The 20,225-nt window shown below is 41.1% G+C and overlaps 1 protein-coding gene across 4 annotated transcripts in view; it reads left to right on the forward strand.

Annotated features, from left to right (window-relative positions):
* The window catches only part of ric1 (RIC1 homolog, RAB6A GEF complex partner 1), a 152,194-nt gene that overhangs the window by 124,955 nt on the left and 7,014 nt on the right, over positions 1–20,225 (forward strand). For all 4 annotated transcript variants that reach the window (XM_072257986.1, XM_072257988.1, XM_072257987.1 and 1 more), the window contains 3 exons: positions 1,322–1,458; positions 7,085–7,374; positions 11,576–11,764. In XM_072257986.1, coding sequence (XP_072114087.1) covers positions 1,322–1,458; positions 7,085–7,374; positions 11,576–11,764 — 616 coding nt within the window. The remainder of the gene's footprint in view (positions 1–1,321; positions 1,459–7,084; positions 7,375–11,575; positions 11,765–20,225) is intronic.

Below are 20,225 nucleotides of genomic sequence, written 5' to 3' on the forward strand. Positions count from 1 at the left end.
ATTACTATTATTTCTTTTTCTTTTTCTTTTTGTATTTTCAGCTGTTGTCTTTTGCACATTGTAGGCCAAAGGGCCTGTATTGTGCTGTGGGTTTTCTTTGTTTCTATTGTACTTATTTTATTTACTATGAATGCCTGCAAGAACATTGAATCTCAGGGTTGTATTTGGTGGCATGTGTATTTGATATGAATTTAGTTTGAACTTTGAAAAGCTATCTATCTAATTTCTCTTTGTCAGATGTGTAATTTTGGTATTAAGTGGAGTATTGGAATTCTGAGAAAATTCAAAGAGTACAGATTATGGTGAACTTCATTCAACATGATCAGCCTTGCAATCAACATTGCAAATTAAATGTTATTTTGTAAACAAAATTAAGCTAACATGATATAGATTGGCTCGTAGGTCATTCCTCCCACTTTATATAGAAACATAAAAAACCTACAGGACAATACAGGTCCTTCGGCCCACAATGCTGCGCCGAACATGTACTTTAGAAATTACCTAGGTTTACCCATAGCCCTCTTTTTCTAAGCTCCATGTACCTATCCAGGAGTTTTTTAAAAGACCCTATCGTATCCGCCTTCAGCACCGTCACTGGCAGCCCATTCCACACACTCACCACTCTCTGCGTGGAAAAAAAACAACTTACCTCTGACATCTCCTCTGTACCTACTTCCAAGCACCTTAAAACTGCCCTCTTGTGTTAGCCATTTCAGCCCTGGGAAAAAGCCTCTGACTATCCACAAGGTCATAAGTTTATATCATAAGGTTACAGGATAAGGATGATAGATGATGCCTAATCTTCAGGCAACATGGTGGATATGATTTTCACAGCAAAAGCAGTGAATTGGAAAAAAAAATCAAGAAGCTTAAACATTCTGAATTGTTTACAGTAGTTGCTGCAAGTAGTTGAGGATTTAAATGTTTGAGATAGGTTATTGAGTGCCAGAATTGGCTGATTAAAGCTGATGAATGCCTAAAATACATTAGCTGTTGTGACTATTGCAGCAAATTTCATGCTTTTCTATGATACTTTAATGAAAACTTCAGCAACAAACAATTTGCTGGAGGGGTTTGAATAGCATATGTTTGGGAGAAGTATGTGGAAGGAGAGGAATTACTGATGTTTGGGGCAAAACCTTGTATCAGGAGTCATCACAACAACTTCACTGTCACTCCCAAATTCCAGCAAATACTTTGGATTAAAAGAAATAGTGTCAGGATCCTGCCTAGTGCTGCCTTAGATGTTTTTCTGTTTGTTCCTATGTGGTATAAGGGATAAGAATTTGAGGTTCATGTATTGCCTTTTGTTTCCTCACAGGAACCCAGCTCAGCCGGTGGTTTTGAGTTCTTCAAACATAGGAGTATTAGTTTTTCACAGTCAACAGAAGGGCTCAGTACTGGTAAATTTAACCTGCAGAAGACACTAAGCATGCCTACAGGGCCTTCAGCCAAAAGGTACCATTCTATTTAATTTTCTAACTAGATTTGTGTTCAAATTACTTACATCATAAATCATTCCTGGTTATTTTTGCCAGTGTTAAACTAGTGAATTAAATTGACATATAAAATATAAAGACAAATGAAAAATTTGTTAACATTGGGTACATCAAGATGAAATGCAGATATTTATTGCAAAAAATAACCTTCGCTCTGTCACAATATTAAAAATAAATCTAGTAAAAAAAAATTAGGATAGGTATAATTGTGAGTTACATTAACTGAAGGGGATAGTCAATAAGTATTTACAGTTAAAGAACTGAGAAGTCAAAATTATTTACAAGTTCCTATTCTTTATTATGTAGTTTCCTAGTATGAAACTATTTTGGCTCTTCAAAAATTGTCATTTAATTATCCAGGCTTGGTTTTACTTTTCTCTTTTTTTCTTTTTTCTTTTGATGCATGAGCCTGCATCAGAGTATAATATTGTGTAATTTTCCAACTATTACTTTCATAAGGCACATCCTGCCACTTGATGCACAGTTCAGAACACGTCTGGTTTATCATTTATATTCTGGTTAGTTGTATATTTTTGGAAATATCACAAAATATAATATAAAAAATTAGTTATATTTTGGGCATCTGGAGTTTATGTTTAGAAGTTCTTGGATCAACTATCAGTATTTGAATATTCAGAGGGGTTCTACTAGTGGGATATGCCGCCATTGTAAATACATATTTCTGCAAAGTTATCTGCATTCAAGACATTAAACTTAAGTAGGTGATTATAGCCATTGAATAATAGTTGTTAATAATAATAGTTAATCACTTATTGTTATCTTTGTGTTCGAAAAGTAGAATTCATTGTGTTGGGAAAAGCAAACTAGATTCCTTCCAGAGGATCTGCTGTGATGAATCTTTTGTGTCCACGTGACTCAGATCAGCCAGTCACAACAATCACGATGTCTACCCTCAATCCCTGGAGTGCGAACCTTCCCATTCAATGCTGTATCGACTTCCAGCTTCCCATCTGCCTCACTGCTGCTTTGGATCTTTCCCACTTCCCCACCACAATCCCCCAAATCAATCTAATTTAATCCTACCCTAGTAGCACCTGCAAATCTGCCCACAAGGATATTGTCCCCCCCACCCGTCTCCAGTTCAGGTGTTACCCATCCCTCTTTTACAGTTCAACTCTCCCAGAAGTATGAATCCCTGTACCAACTCATCTGCCACACCCTCCTATTCTTACCCTCACTAACTTGTGGCACTGAAAGTAATCCAGGGATTACTACCCTTGTGATATTGCTTTTTAATCTTTCCAATCTCACTGTATTTGCTGTGAAGGACCTCATTCCTTTTTCTACCTATCTCATTAGCAGCTATCTAGGGAAAAAGTGATGTCAAGTCTGTATAGCAGCTTGGAAGCACTGTATTCAGCATGAATTAGATGGATAAACAAATTATCTGTGATCAGTATCTGGGAACGCCAGTCATTGACGTAGTTACTCAAGTTCGCAGTTTGGGGTTCACCAATTTATTGGATAGATAATATATGTAATGTCCTTATGAATACTGTGATCTAGTTCTTTTCTCCAAACCTGAGACAGCAATGTTACCTACTAGAACTTAATCCAAATGCGCCCTTTCGATGGTGAAATTATTTTTCACAGTAGGATACATGTAATAGATTGAATCTCATCTATACACAGACAACTGCACCCAAAGCTGGCTACTGCTTTTTGTTCATTTCATCTCAGAAAACTTTGGAAATTACTTGTAACATTTAACTCTGTAAGGAGCTCATATAACCATACTATTTGATTCAAACAATCTTTTTCCATCCCAGTTTATCTTTTATTTTGATTATGTGTATCCAAATGATCACCAACATATAATAAAGATAAAGTTTGAGAAACTACTGAGAGACATAAGCCGGGAAGGTGTGGAATCGATATGGGTAGAGCTGCGTAACACTAAGGGGCAGAAGACGCTGGTGGGAGTTGTGTACAGGCCACCTAACAGTAGTAGTGAGGTCGGAGATGGTATTAAACAGGAAATTAGAAATGTGTGCAATAAAGGAACAGCAGTTATAATGGGTGACTTCAATCTACATGTAGATTGGGTGAACCAAATTGGTAAAGGTGCTGAGGAAGAGGATTTTTTGGAATGTATGCGGGATGGTTTTTTTGAACCAACATGTCGAGGAACCAACCAGAGAGCAGGCTATTCTGGACTGGGTTTTGAGCAATGAGGAAGGGTTAATTAGCAATCTTGTCGTGAGAGGCCCTTTGGGTAAGAGTGACCATAATGTGGTGGAATTCTTCATTAAGATGGAGAGTGACATAGTTAATTCAGAAACAAAGGTTCTGAACTTAAAGAGGGGTAACTTTGAAGGTATGAGACGTGATTTAGCTAAGATAGACGGGCAAATGACACTTAAAGGATTGACGGTGGATATGCAATGGCAAGCATTTAAAGGTTGCATGGATGAACTACAACAATTGTTCATCCCAGTTTGGCAAAAGAATAAATCAAGGAAGGTAGTGCACCCGTGGCTGACAAGAGAAATTAGGGATAGTATCAATTCCAAAGAAGCAGCATACAAATTAGCCAGAGAAAGTGGCTCACCTGAGGACTGGGAGAAATTCAGAGTTCAGCAGAGGAGGACAAAGGGCTTAATTAGGAAGGGGAAAAAAGATTATGAGAGAAAACTGGCAGGGAACATAAAAACTGACTGTAAAAGCTTTTATAGGTATGTAAAAAGGAAAAGACTGGTAAAGACAAATGTAGGTCCCCTACAGACAGAAACAGGTGAATTGATTATGGGGAGCAAGGACATGGCAGACCAATTGAATAATTACTTTGGTTCTGTCTTCACTAAGGAGGACATAAATAATCTTCCAGAAATAGTAGGGGACAGAGGGTCCAGTGAGATGGAGGAACTGAGCGAAATACTTGTTAGTAGGGAAGTGGTGTTAGGTAAATTGAAAGGATTGAAGGCAGATAAATCCCCAGGGCCAGATGGTCTGCATCCTAGAGTGCTTAAGGAAGTAGCCCAAGAAATAGTGGATGCATTAGTGATAATTTTTCAAAACTCGTTAGATTCTGGACTAGTTCCTGAGGATTGAAGGGTGGCTAATGTAACCCCACTTTTTAAAAGAGGAGGGAGAGAGAAACCGGGGAATTATAGACCGGTTAGCCTAACATCGGTGGTGGGGAAACTGCTGGAGTCAGTTATCAAAGATGTGATAACAGCACATTTGGAAAGCGGTGAAATCATCGGACAAAGTCAGCATGGATTTGTGAAGGGAAAATCATGTCTGACGAATCTCATTGAATTTTTTGAGGATGTAACTAGTAGAGTGGATAGGGGAGAACCAGTGGATGTGGTATATTTGGATTTTCAAAAGGCTTTTGAGAAGGTCCCACACAGGAGATTAGTGTGCAAACTTAAAGCACATGGTATTGGGGGTAAGGTATTGATGTGGATGGAGAATTGGTTAGCAGACAGGAAGCAAAGAGTGGGAATAAACGGGACCTTTTCAGAATGGCAGGCGGTGACTAGTGGGGTACCGCAAGGCTCAGTGCTGGGACCCCAGTTGTTTACAATATATATTAATGACTTGGATGAGGGAATTAAATGCAGCATCTCCAAGTTTGCGGATGACACGAAGCTGGGTTGCAGTGTTAGCTGTGAGGAGGATGCTAAGAGGATGCAGAGTGACTTGGATAGGTTGGGTGAGTGGGCAAATTCATGGCAGATGCAATTTAATGTGGATAAATGTGAAGTTATCCACTTTGGTGGCAAAAATAGGAAAACAGATTATTATCTGAATGGTGGCCGATTAGGAAAAGGGGAGGTGCAACGAGACCTGGGTGTCATTATACACCAGTCATTGAAAGTGGGCATGCAGGTACAGCAGGTGGTGAAAAAGGCGAATGGTATGCTGGCATTTATAGCGAGAGGATTTGAGTACAGGAGCAGGGAGGTACTACTGCAGTTGTACAAGGCCTTGGTCAGACCACACCTGGAGTATTGTGTGCAGTTTTGGTCCCCTAATCTGAGGAAAGACATCCTTGCCATAGAGGGAGTACAAAGAAGGTTCACCAGATTGATTCCTGGGATGGCAGGACTTTCATATGAAGAAAGACTGGATGAACTGGGCTTGTACTCGTTGGAATTTAGAAGATTGAGGGGGGATCTGATTGAAAGTATAAAATCCTAAAGGGATTGGACAGGCTAGATGCAGGAAGATTGTTCCCGATGTTGGGGAAGTCCAGAACAAGGAGTCACAGTTTGAGGATAAAGGGGAAGCCTTTTAGGACCGAGATTAGGAAAAACTTCTTCACACAGAGAGTGGTGAATCTGTGGAATTCTCTGCCACAGGAAACAGTTGAGGCCAGTTCATTGGCTATATTTAAGAGGGAGTTAGATATAGCCCTTGTGGCTACGGGGATCAGGGGGTATGGAGGGAAGGCTGGGGCGGGGTTCTGAGTTGGATGATCAGCCATGATCATAATAAATGGCGGTGCAGGCTCGAAGGGCCGAATGGCCTACTCCTGCACCTATTTTCTATGTTTCTATATAATAGGAACTTGAGGGACAACTTTTCATCCAGAGGATAGTCTACCAGAATGGGCTATCAGAGGTGGTAGTTAGGACAATTAACATTAACGTTTAATAGGCAGTTTGACAGATACAGGACTTGAATGATCCCAAGCATATTTCCAAAATTGTGGCAAAATTGCTTAAGGACAACAAAGTCAAGGTATTGGAGTGGCCATCACAAAGCCCTGACCTCAATCCGATAGAAAATTTGTGGGCAGAACTGAAAAGCAGTGTGCGAGCAAGGAGGCCTACAAACCTGACTCAGCTACACCAGTTCTGTCTGGAAGAATGGAACAAAATTCCAGCAACTTACTGCGAGAAGCTTGTGGAAGGCTACCCCAAGTGTTTGACCCAAGTTAAACAATTTTAAAGGCAATGCTACCAAATACTAACAAGTGTAAACTTTTGACCCACTGGGAAAGTGATGAAAGAAATAAGAGCTGAAATAAATTATTCTCTCTACTATTATTCTGACATTTCACATTCTTAAAATAGTGATCCTAACTGACCTAAGCCAGGGGATGTTTTCTAGGATTAAATGTCAGGAATTGTGAAAAACTGAGTTTAAATGTATTTGGCTAAGGTGTATGTAAACTTCTGACTTCAACTGTAAATGATAGGAAAGGTTTAGAATCAGAATCAGGTTTATTATCACCAGCATGTGTCGTAAAATTTGCATGGACCATTGGAGTCAAAGGGCCTGTTTTTGTGCTGTATGATTCTGTAACTATTCTTTATGTATATGTTGATGTTTTCAAGAAAGTGCAATCTAAGCAATTAAAATTTGAACCAATTTCCTTCAATTTCATGCCAAAGTCATGAAAAAAAAAACAATTGTAGAAAATACTGAAAATACTCATCTAGTTAAAACTAAACAAATGCTGCCTGGGCTGCTGAGTATTTCCAGCATTTTCTGTACTTCAGGCTTTCGGAATTTGCCATTTTTATATTGGCATTTGTTAATGGAGGTTGCAGGAACATGATTTAAGAGCAAAAATTAGGGGGGAATCACCCTTTGTATTTGTTCTTCAGGTGGAGCAAAGATGTTGATAGTGCTGAGAACATGTACATAGATGAGATGCTTTGGCGTCATGCACGAAGACTCTTGGAAGAAATGAGGTTAAAAGATCTCTGCAGTTTTGCTGCACAGCTGGGTTTTGAGCTCATTGGTTGGCTCTGCAAAGAAAGGACTCGAGCAGCACGAGTTGAGGACTTTGTAAAGGCTTTAAAAAGACTCCACAAGGACTTTGTTTGGCCATTTCCTGTTATTCCTTCCTGCTCATTCCTAAACTCACCATTCAAGAATGGGAAATACAAAACAGGTAATAGCATTATTATTTTGTTCTCTAAAACACAGTGTTAAATTTAAAAGATACGTGCTGATTCATGTGTGAATAAATCACAGAATTTTCAAAATTAACCATTGTGCATTAACCATCAACTACTAACAAGTATTAACAACTTTTAAAGTGCCAAGAGAAAAGATTTCATGCCCAAACAATGTAACATTTTATAGAAGTATCAACCAAATAGAGCTATTTTCTTAGTGATTTCTCATCAGCTTCAATGTATACTTTGTAGTTTAGTTTAGCTTCTAAAAACTTAGTTTATCTATATTTATGCAAAATATACTGTGGTTTTGCTACTTGGCTTGCCGCCCTATCACCTATAGGAAATGGCTGTTGCTGGGATGAAGTGGCATGAGTACCTGTATCCTTTAGTAGCTCATCTTACAGTAACTGGTAGTTACCAGTAAGCTGTTAAATGAGGAAAGGTCTGGGCAGTGTTGTGATTTCCATACTCTGATTCCAACGATTCCCTCAATACAACAGCATTTGGCTGACATGTGAAAGGTTAACCTCAAGTTAGGACAAAACTGATGGTTTACTGGCAGCAATGGCCCTTGCCTTCCTATGTGCGTCTGATTATTGGATGACTGAAAGCCCTGAAATGATACTGTAGCTTCTGCAAGACTCTCCAAATCCACTGGAAGAATAAACAAACAATCATCAGCTCAATATCTCCCAGCCATTATTTTAAGGCGCTAATCACACTCATCAAGCTTGGTGGGGCATGTTGACCCTTAACCTTGGTCATCTATCTTAGGTAAATGACCATACTAATCCTAATATATTCAAGCTACTCACAACTATAGAACCAATGTAAATATTCACGTTGTGTTGACCCCAAGTCAACAGTTCTGAAATGCTATTAACATAAAATGCTGGAGGACTCCTGATGAAGGGTCTCAGACCGATATGTCAACTGCTCATTTATTTCCATAGATGCTGCATGACCTGCTGAGTTCCTCCAGTATTTTGTGTGTGTTGCTCTGGATTTCCAGCATCTGCAGAATCTGTTGTGTTAGCGAAAGCTACTATTCCTTTAGTGTCAATATTCACCAAAACTACTTCTCCCACTTGCAACACTGAAATAAGGAATCATCCATTGGCCTAACAATTGATCAGTAGTCTCCTTGCCCTGGGCATGGGAGCCTTCCTAACAATAATTAGTCTCCGGAGTTCTTGCTCTGCTACCTCTTATCAGTTCTGCACTGTTGTACTGTAATTCCATTGCTTCTGATTTATCAGGCTAGCCTGTGTCTACTTTCCTTTGTCTTTAGCGCAAGACCAGAAGTAGCATTTCTTCATTGCTCTTCTTCTAAATAAGGAAATGCCCCTGATGTTGTTTCTTTGTTATCTTCCCCCCCGAATCAGGCCATTTCAAGCCAGTTACGTCAAGCTCGAATCAGACTAATCTTATAAATCTGCATTGATTCTGCTACCTTATCATAGAGCATCTCACAAATAACTCTGTATTTTGAAATGATCTCTGATTTAGTAGATTATTAGTAGGGCTTTTGTTATGTTCACTTTTGATACTTAAATCCAGAAAGAGTTAATTCAGAAAATCATTTAATAAAATGAAGTCTCACAAAACAACTGTCTCCACTTCTTTCATCGTATAACAAAAACACGCATTTGTTGTGTCTACTCATCCACTGTCCTTGACTTGTTCCAACTAGCTGTTTTGATTTTTTTAAATTTCTTCAGGCCAACAAAGATCATGCCATTCATTTGCCATACTTCTGAGACAGATACTCTATTCCGAGCCTCGTCATAGGAAGATGTTACTATGTGATGAAAGATTGAAGGATATTTCCAAAGCCACCTGAGAAAATGCAATATCCCCAGGGCTTCTTGGGAATCTCTGGCTCATGACTAGTCAAAGTGCAAAAAGAATATTTGGAAATATCTTTGAAATGTTCTGAAAGTGAAATTAAAATAATGGAATGGCTCTATCTTGAGAAGCAAACTGGCTTCAATAAAATGCTGTTTTGTTCAGAAAGGGTAGCTCACTTGAAAATAATAAATCTACAATATAGTATAATTAAAAGGGATGGGCATTGACAGAAAAAGTGGGCATAAAAGTCACCAAATTTCAATTATCATCCAACCATTCTTGACTAATGTCCCCTCTAGCTTGAAATCAATGTTATAGTCATAGTCATACTTTATTGATCCTGGAGGAAATTGGTTTTCGTTACAGTTGCACCATAAATAATAAATAGTAATAGAATTAGTAACAGTAATAGAAATAATAAATAGTAATAGAATAGTAATAGAAAATAGTATTAAATAGTTGAATAGTAATATGTAAATTATGCCAGTAAATTATGAAATAAGTCCAGGACCAGCCTATCGGCTCAGGGTGTCTGACCCTCCAAGGGAGGAGTTGTAAAGTTTGATGGCCACAGGCAGGAATGACTTCCTATGACGCTCTGTGTTGCATCTCGGAGGAATGAGTCTCTGGCTGAATGTACTCCTGTGCCCACCCAGTACATTATGTAGTGGATGGGAGACATTGACCAAGATGGCATGCAACTTGGACAGCATCCTCTTTTCAGACACCACCGTGAGAGAGTCCAGTTCCATCCCCACAACATCACTGACCTTACGAATGAGTTTGTTGATTCTGTTGGTGTCTGCTACCCTCAGCCTGCTGCCCCAGCACACAACAGCAAACACGATAGCACTGGCCACCACAGACTCATAGAACATCCTCAGCATCATCCGGCAGATGTTAAGGGACCTCAGTCTCCTCAGGAAATAGAGACGGCTCTGACCCTTCTTGTAGACAAGCCTCAGTGTTCTTAGACCAGTCCAGTTTATTGTTAATTCATATCCCCAGGTATTTGTAATCCTCCACAGTGTCCACACTGACCCCCTGGATGGAAACAGGGGTCACTGGTACCTTAGCTTTCCTCAGGTCTACTACCAGCTCCTGAGTCTTTTTCACATTAAGCTGCAGATAATTCTGCTCACACCATGTGACAAAGTTTCCTACAGTAGCCCTGTACTCAGCCTCATCTCCCTTGCTGATGCATCCTACTATGGCAGAGTCATCCGAAAACTTCTGAAGATGCAGTAGTTGAAGTCCAAGGTGTAAATGGTGAAGAGGAAGGGAGACAAGACAGTCCCCTGTGGAGCCCCAATGCTGCTGATCACTCTGTCGGACACAGTGTTGCAAGCACACGTACTGTGGTCACTGTATTGTAGATCTTAAAACTCAGTGACCATTGAGGGAATGATTGGAGCAACTGGCTTATTTTTTCCAAAGTGCTGGTACAAATACTTTCTGGTTCTAATGATTTACTGCCCATTCTTGGTTCATCTGAATAAAAGTACATACATATCACTTCTTTAAGCAGCAACCTATCATTGTGAAAGACTACAGATGCTGGAAATTGAAGATAGAAACACAAAATGCTGGTATTGCAGTTCTGATAAAAGAGATAAAAATCTATTTATCACATATACATTGAAACACACAGTGAAATGGACCATTTTCATCAAATCAAAATAGTGAGGATTGTGTTGTGCAAGGGATACTGGGGTCAATTTACTGTGGTTAATTATTCTACTAATCTTAACATCTTTGCGGTGTTGAAAGAAATCAGAGTACCCAGGGGAATTCGGTTTGGAGAACATACAAATTTCATAGAGACAACACTAGAGGTTGGGTTTGAACTTGAGCCAGTGTCACTTCCAGCCGCTCCAAGGCATTTGGTAGGAAGTTCCAAAGTGTTTACCCATTGTAAGGGAAAAGTGATATATATCCAAGTCATGATCACGTGTCTCCCTAATGCTGATGCAGTTATGGCTTTCCAGTAATAGATGTTGCAAGGGTGGTAAATATAAATACATACTTCTGGATCTATTCCTACAATCAGCAGCATTGGGACAGGTTGTTTAAAGGCACATAAACTTCCCTTTGTACAATTTATTTTTTATTTTCCGTTCTCTGATCTCTGGAAAAAGTTGCGATGCAATAGCCCTACAAAAGTTATAGCTATCAGGGAACTGTGCTTTCACTCTAGATTCATCAGGGCAATACATTGTAATACTTAGTAATTGTAAGATTGGGCATTACAATTTGAAATGGTGGACAAAAGGAACAGATATTAAATAACTTCATTAAAATGTAATGATCATTAATAATGTTGGTTCTACTTTTTTGCAGTTGGAGATCAGTTTCTTAAGTCACAGTCAACTGAAACATTTGCAAGCAGTGAGTTGGAGAGTGGAATCATAAACACCCGTGGCAGTCATATCTGCCTTGGTCTAAATACTGCAGACAGAGAAATGGATTCTGGCTCACTGCATGGACCACAGACACAGGAAGCAGTTCTCTCACCGATGCTTTCTAAAGGTAACTATTTTGTTGCCACTATAAAATATTAATTACAGATACATACAATGCCTTCAAAACATGAATTAAGCCCTAACACTGTCCCACTGCCACTTAATTATAAAAGCTAAATGTGTGTATGTGTGTAGGGGAACACTTTGGATCTAGTAATCATAATTCCATTAGTTATGAAGCAAAGGACTGATCACTGGGTTCAAATTCTAAATTGGAGAAAGGCCGATTTTTATGGTATGAGAAAAGATCTGGCAAGTGTGGATTGGGACAGGTTGTTTTCTGCCAAAGTGGGAGTGGCCTATAAAAGTGAAATTTTGAAAGTACAGAGTATGTCTGCTCCCGTCAGAATAAAAGGCAAGGCAAATAGTTTTAGGGAACCTTGGTTTTCAACGGATATTGAGACTCTGATTAAGAAGAAGGAAGTGCATAGCAGATATAAGCAGCAAGGAACAAAAGAGGTACTTGAGAGGTATAAAAAATGCAAGAGAACACTTAAGAGGGAAATCAGAAGGGGTAAAAGAAGGCATGAGCTTGCTCTACCAGGCAAGGTGAGGGAGAATCCCAAGGGCTTCTATTGATAGATTAAGAGCAAAAGGATAGCAAGGGACAAAATTGGTCCTCTTGAAGATCAGTGTAGTCATCTATGCATGGAGCCAGGAGAGATAGGGGTGATCTTAAATGAATCCTTTTTTTCATTTGTATTTACTCGGAAGTCAAACATAGTAACAGAACTGAGGAAAAACAGATGAGGTCGTGGAGCATATGCAAATTGCAGAGGAGAAGATGCTTGCCTGCCTGAGGTGAATTAGGCTGGGCAAATCTCCAGGGATTTGTTGTCTCCTCGTACCTTGTAGGAGGCTATTAAAGAAATTGCAGGAGCCTAACAGAGGTATTTAAAACTTGTTTAGCTACAAATGAGGAGCCAGTACTGAAGACTAGCTAATGTTGTTCTATTATTTAAGAAAAACTCTAAGAATAAGATGGGAAATTAAAGGCCAATATACCTGACATCAATAGTGAATAGATTATTGCAAGGTATTCTAAGGGAATGAATATTTAAGTATTTTGTTAGACAGGGACTGATTAGGTATAGTGAATATGGCTTTATGCATGGTAGGTTGTGTCTAAAGAGTTTTTCAAGGAGGTTACCAGGAAAGATGATGAAGGAAAGATAGTAGATATTGTCTACATGGACTTTAGCAAGGTCTTGCATGGGACGTTGGTCAAGAAATTTCAATCGCTTGGCCTAAAGGATGGGGTAGTAAATTGACTTCGCAGGAGAAGCCAAGGAGTGTTAATGGATGGTTGCCTCTCTGACTGGGGGACTGTAACTAGTGGTACACTACAGGGTCTATTGTTTTTTATCATCTATATTAATGATCTGGATGATAATTTACTGGATCATCAAATTTTGTGGATGACATCAAGATTGGTGGAGTAGTAAACTATGAGGAAGGCTATCAAAGCTTGCAGAGGGATCCACACCTGCTGGAAAAAATGGGCTGAAAAATGACAGTTGGAAGTTAATGCAGACTAGTGTGAGGTGGTAAACTTTGGCAAGACAAATCAGAGTAGAACTTGCATGGTGATTGGTTAGGCACTGAGGGGTGCGATAGAACAGGGGGATCTGGGAATACCAATCCATAATTCCTTGAAAGCAGCATCACAAGTAGATAAGGTCCTAAAGAGAGGCACATTGGTCTTCAGAATCAAAGTACTGAGTACAGGAATTGGGTGTGACGTTGAATTTGTATAAGACAGTGGTGAGGCAAAATTTGGAGTATTGTGTGCAGTTCTGTTCGCAAACCTACAGGAAAGATATCAATAACATTGAAAGAGTACAAAGATATTGCCAGGACTTGACGACGTGTTATAGGAAAATGTTCAATAGGTTAGGACTTTATTCCCTGGAATGTAGAATGAGGGGAGATTTGATAGAGGAATACAAGATTATGAAGGATATAGATAGGGTAAATGCAAGCAAGCTTTTTCCACTGAGGTTGGGTGAGACTAGAACTAAAGGTCATGGGTTAAGGGTGAAAGGTGAAATGTATAATGAAAACATGACGGGAAACTTTCAGAGGGTGGTAAGAGTGTGGAACAAGCTGCCAGCAGAAGTGGTGAATGTGAATTCAATTTCAACATTTAAGAGAAGTTTTGATAAGTACAAGAATAGGAGGGGTATGAAGGGTGTGCTTAGTGCCCTGGGTGCAGGTCAATGGTACAAGGCGGAACAGTTTAGCACAGACGAGATGGGCCAAAGGGCCTGTTTCTGTGTTGTAGTTCTCTGACTCTATGGAAATAAAAACATCAGTATCATAAAATATAACAATGTAAATTGGCACAAAATAAATGCAGTTTGCACTCCTTTGATAATGTGGGAGAACTTTATAAATTTGCCCTCTGTGCAGGAAAATTTACAATGATAACTTTTCGGATAATGGCTCCGATAAATGGTGATTCTTTGCATGCAGCTCTGATGGGAATCATCAAATATTCCAGTTTAGGACTACTACAGCTGAAATCCACAGTCATGGGTACTTCAGTAAGCAGATCATTTTAAGACATTTAAAAAATCTATCGATACTCAAAATCAACGGACCCTGGACAACAGACTGAGCTTGTGAGTGTAGTTCCCCTGTAAGAAAAAGGAAGCAGAGACTACGGGTACAGGTACAAGCCAGTCTACACGTATGATTGAAGCACAGAGGCTTAGACCCCTACTCCCAACTATGTTGCTGGTGAACGTACAGTCACTGGAAAGTACAATTGAAGACTTCAGAGCAAGATAGCTGTACCAGAGGGGCATCAAGAACTGCTGTGTTCTTTGCTTCACAGAAACATGGCTATCATTAGCCATCTTGTATGCAACACAATACCCCAGTGGCTTCACCATTCTCTTCAAAGACAGGACAGTCTTTTAAAGGTACAGGAAGTGGAGTATACTTTACAATTAACTCATCGGCGTGGTGGTTCTGTCTCAATCATGCTCGTCCGACCTGGAGCTTTTAGTGGTCAATTGTTGCACTTTTTATCTGCCATGGGAGTCTTCTGCCATCATACTGGTAGCGGTATACGTTCTACTTCAGGCCAACATCACCTAGGCACTAGAGGAGCTGAGCACTATAATCAGCAGGCCCAGAACAGTGCACCTGAAGTCTTCCTTATAATTACAGGGGATTTCACCAGGCCAGCTTGAAGTCTGAACCACTGCCATTAGCCTATGGAAATAGGCTAGCCAACACATTTGACCACTGTTATACCATCATCAAGGACACTTATCGTGTCATCCCATGCCCACACTTTGGAAAGTCTGATCCACCTGGCTGTACTACTCCCGGCGTATAGGCACAGACTAAATCCTGTAGCACCAGTGCTGATGGCAAAGAAAGTATGGTTAAGGGAGGCAAAGGAGCGCTTACAAGGCTGCTTTGAGTTGGGGGACTGAACAATGTTCAGGGATTCATCTTTGAATCTGAATGAATATGCCACATTTGTCACTGACTTCATGAAGACCTGTGTGGATGAGTGTGTGTCTTTGAGAACAAACGAGACATACCCAAACCAAAACCTGTGAATTGAAGCAGCAGATTCATAGTCTGCTGAGGAGTAGATCTGCAGCATTCAAGACTGGCCATACAAAACTATACAAGTCCAGTTACGGCTTACCAAGACTACTTTAAGAGCGAGAAAACAATTTCGATTCAGGTTAGAGGCAGAATCGGATGCATGGTAGCTTTGGCAGGGGTAACATGCTATTACTTCCTACAAAGTGAAAGCTAATATAATGAATGTCTGATTCTTCACTCCGAGATGAGCTCAGTGCATTTTATGCATGCTTGGAAAGGCGGAATAAAACGACATCAATGTGAATCCCTGCAGCATGTGGTGACCCTGTGATCTCTGTCTCAGAGGCCAATGTCAGAACATCTATCAAGAGGGTGAACCGTCGCAAGGTGTCAGGAACTGATGTTGTACCTGGTAGGGCTCTGCAAACCTGCACCAACCAACTGGCAGGAGTTCAAGGACATCTTCAATCTCTCACTGCTGCAGTCGGAGGCTCCCACCTGCAACAATGATACCAGTGCCCAAAAAGAGCAGGGTGATCTGCCTCCAAGACTATTGCACAGTGGCACTTACATCTACTGTAATGAAAGCTTTTGAGAGGTTGATCACAGTGAGAATCAACTCCTGCCTCGGCAAGTACCTGGACCTGCTGCAGTTTGTCCACAGCGGATGCAATCTCACTAGCTCGAACTCAGCCTTGCATCATCTGGATATCTATAGGCATCTGTTAGTCTCCTGAGACCATGGATTTGTGCCTTGGAAACCTTCCAGGGCGCAGGCCTGGGCAAGGTTGTATGGAAGACCGGCAGTTGCCCATGCTGCAAGTCTCCCCTCTCCACGCCACCGATGTTGTCCAAGGGAAGGACACTCGGGCCGATACAGCTTGGCACCGGTGTCGTCGTAGAGCAGTGTGTGGTTAAGTGCCTTGCTCAAAGACACAACATGCTGCCTCATCTGAGGCTTGAACTAGCAACCTTCAGATCACTAGACCAATGCCTTAACCACTTGGCCACGTCAACATCTGGACAAGAGTAATACATATGTGCGGCTGCTGTTTATTAATCACAGCTCAGCGTTCAACACAATCATACCCTCTGTTATAATTAATAAGCTCCAAAATCCAGGCCTTAGTACTTCCCTCTGCAACTGGATCCTTGACTTCCTCACTGGGACACACAGTTTGTGCAGATCAGAAGTAATATCTCCCCACTGACAGCCAACACTGGCACACCTTAAGGAAGCGTGCTTAGCCCACTACTCTACTCTCTATTCCCAAGACTACATGGCTAGGCACAGCTCAAATGCCATCTATAATGTGCAACAACAGTTTTGTTGACAGAGTTTCAGATGGGTACAAGGAGGTATGCAAGAGTGAGATAGATTGAGTGGTGTTGCAACAAAAACCTTGCACTCAGCATCAGCAAGAACAAGGAATTGATTGTGGACTTCAGGAAGGGGAAGACGACGGAACACACACCAGTCCTCATCGTGGGATCAGCAGTGGAAAGGGTGAACAGTTTCAATTCCCGGTTGTCAACATCTGTGAAGATCTATCCTGGGCCCAACATATTGATGCATTACAAAGAAGGTATGACAGCGGCTATATTTCATTAGAAGTTGGAGGAGATTTGGTATGTCACCAAAAACACACTCAAATTTCTGCAGATGTACCATGGGGAGCATTCTAACTGGTTGTATTACTGTGTGGTATGGAGGGACTATTATATAGCATCGGGGAAAAAACTTCAAGTTGTAAATTTCAGGTACAATGTATTAGTTGATAAGTGAAACCTGGAGAAGGGGAGGGGTGAAGTAAAGAGCCGGGAAGTTGATTGGTGAAAGAGATAAAGGGCTGGAGAAGGGGTAATATTATAAAAGAGGACAGAAGGCCATGGGAGAAGGATAAGGGGATAAGATGAGAGAGGGAAATGGGAATTGGGAATGGTGAAGGAGAAGTGGGGGCAATTACCAGAAGTTTGAGAAATTGATGTTCATGCCATCAATTTGCAGGCTACTCAGATGGAATATAAAGTGTTGCTCCTCCAACTTAAATGTGGCCTCATTGCGGCAGTGGAGGAGGCCATGGACTGACATGTTGGATTGGGAAGTGGAATTGAAATGGGTGGCCACCAGGAGATCCTACTATCACTGATTATATTATCTATTGTACCATTTGGTGTTGTCTGCAAGTTTTGGAATTCAGCCCCATATAAGGGGCTGATTCTGTGTTCCATCCTAAGGCAAATTCTGTATTGTTGCTGTACCATTTATTCTGTGGTCTTCAACCTTGCTAACAGCATTTAATCAGCATATGCACCATCGCCATTGCCTTCATCAGATTCTATCCAGTTGATAAAACAAGTTTTGCTTTTTGCAAATCCATACTGATTTATTGTTAACCCAAGTAATCCAGATTGTTAAACTGACTGATGTAAATTATTGTTTTTATCCTTTCTTTTGAACAAGGGTGTCATACATTCAATCCTCTGTTCTTTGGCACCACTTCATTATTCAGCTTGGATGCTGCACACCATACATCTCTAGGGACTGTGTACCTATTATCTTACATGAACACTGAAAGCACTATAAAATGTGAAAATGAAAATTTCTGTTCCTTGATTTGAAAAAAATCACTTAAGTATATTCAGTTATTTACTGCTTTTGTAATGTTCTTGACAAATACTGACTCATACTGCTGATAAAGACTCTGATTTTGGCAATTGTCCTCCCTCCTGAGTGCTACCACATACTGTGCATTGGAAAATGGGGGAATAACATTGAGTGTTAGTGCATGTTCTTTCCTTCATGTGACTTAGTCAGTTGGCTGACAGATTTTACAAATCAGAATAATACAACATGGAAACTGGCTCCTTAATTCAACTCAAATGTACCAATTAAGTTGCCAACTGATGAGAAAATCTGCAGATGCTGGAAATCCAAGCAACACACACAAAATGCTGGAGGAATTCAGCAGGCCAGGCAACATTCATGGAAAAGAGTATAGTCGACATTTCAGGTTGAGACCCTTTCTCAGTACTGGAACAGAAGACGAGAAGTTCGAGCAGGAAGTACGAGATAGTAGGTGATAGGTGAAACTGGGAGAGGGGGAGGAGTGAAGTAAAGGGCTGGGAAGCTGTTAGGTGAGAGAGGTAAAAGGCTGGAGAACGGGGAATCTGATAGCAGAGGGTAGAAGACCATGGAAGAAGGGGAAGGGGGAGGAACACCAGAGGGAGGTGATGGGCAGGTAGGGAGATGAGGTGAGAGAGGGAAATGGGAATGGAAATGGTGAAGGGGTGGGGGCAATTACCAGAAGATCAAGAAATCAATGTTCATGCCATCAGGTTGGTGGCTATTCAGATGGAATATTAAGTGTTGTTCCTCCAACCTGAGTGTGGCCTCATCGCGGCAGTAGAGGAGGCCATGAACTGACATTTGGGATTGGGAAGTAGATTTGAAGTGGGTGGTCACCAGGAGATCCCGCTTTTTCTGGCATGGTTGCTCAGCAAAGCAGTCTCCCAATCTATGTTGCATCTCATCGATATACAGGGGGTCACACCGGGAGCACCAGATACAGTAGATGATCCCAACAGACTCACAGGTGAACTGTCACCTCACCTGGAAGGACTCTTTGAGGTGTAGGGGCAGGTATGGCACTTACTCCACTCGCAAGGATAAGTATCAGGATGGAGATCAGTGGGGAGGGATGAATGGACAAAGGAGTCGGGTAAGGGTTGATCCCTGGAGAGGGTGGGGGTGTGGGGAAGATGTGTTTAATGGTGGGATCCCATTGGAGATGGTGTAAGTTATGGAGAATTATGTGCTGGACACAGAGGTTACTGGGGTGGTGGGTGAGGACAAAAGGAACCCTATCCCTTGCGGGGTGGCGAGAGGATGGAAGAGATGCAGATGAGGGCAGCGTTGATTATGGAGGACTAAAGCCCCTTTCTTGAAAAAAGGACATCTGAACGAGTTCCAATTTCCCTGATATAGCGCACATGCCTCTAAATTGTTCCTATCAATGTACCTTTCCAAATGTCTTTTGAGTGTTATTGTATCTGCCTTAACTAAGTGTCTGGCGGCATGTTCTATAGACCCATCACCCCTGAAGTTGCTACCTCTCCACATATACTTAGTCCTGTATATTCAGTTTATTTGCATTAGAAATTCTACATCCATTATTGTTATAGGGGTTGTCTGGAGACGTGCAGCCCTTTCATCCCCCGTCTCTTAAGCTCTTCTGCTGTTTGTTGTTTGTCTCTGATCCTGGAGACGTGCATACCTCTCCTCCTCTGTCTCTTCTTCTCTGATCTTTTTTTGTCCTGACTTTGATCCTGGAGTCATGCGGCCCTGGCCTCATCCGATTCTTGTTCTCTCCCTCTCCTTGCCGCTTCCCAACAACGTTTGGCGTCATCTCTTGACCGTAATGTCCCCCTTCCCTTTCCACGTGGCTTAATTAGGCTGACCTTTTTTTTTACCCTAATGCTGGATAGAAGATACGAAGCAGTAACACCAAAGGATGCTGATTATTCTTGATGATGTGGTTGGCGCTCTCCTAAATGGACGTAATATAGTCACTGCTGTCCTTTGACTGCAGCAAAGGGTTTTATGGGTGTCTCGAAGTATGTCATTACAATAAGATTTAATTATCTCTTATTGATGGGTGGCAGTTAGATCTGTCCCAATCCTGCACATGCTGATGGTGATTAGCAGAATGTGACCCCTCGAAATAGAGCTGCCCTGCCCTTTTGCTCCGGTAGTTGTTGCTGCTGAGGCTGGCCGTGCGCATGCATCAGGTAGTCGCATCCCAATTTCCGTGATGGCCGATCGAGTCTCGGGTGAAAGCCAGCCTGTTGACTTTTGGCAAATGAGCAATTTTATATGAAGATATAACCCTGAACTT

The sequence above is a fragment of the Mobula birostris genome, chromosome 5 (assembly GCF_030028105.1).
Source record: "Mobula birostris isolate sMobBir1 chromosome 5, sMobBir1.hap1, whole genome shotgun sequence".
Taxonomy (NCBI): domain Eukaryota; kingdom Metazoa; phylum Chordata; class Chondrichthyes; order Myliobatiformes; family Myliobatidae; genus Mobula; species Mobula birostris.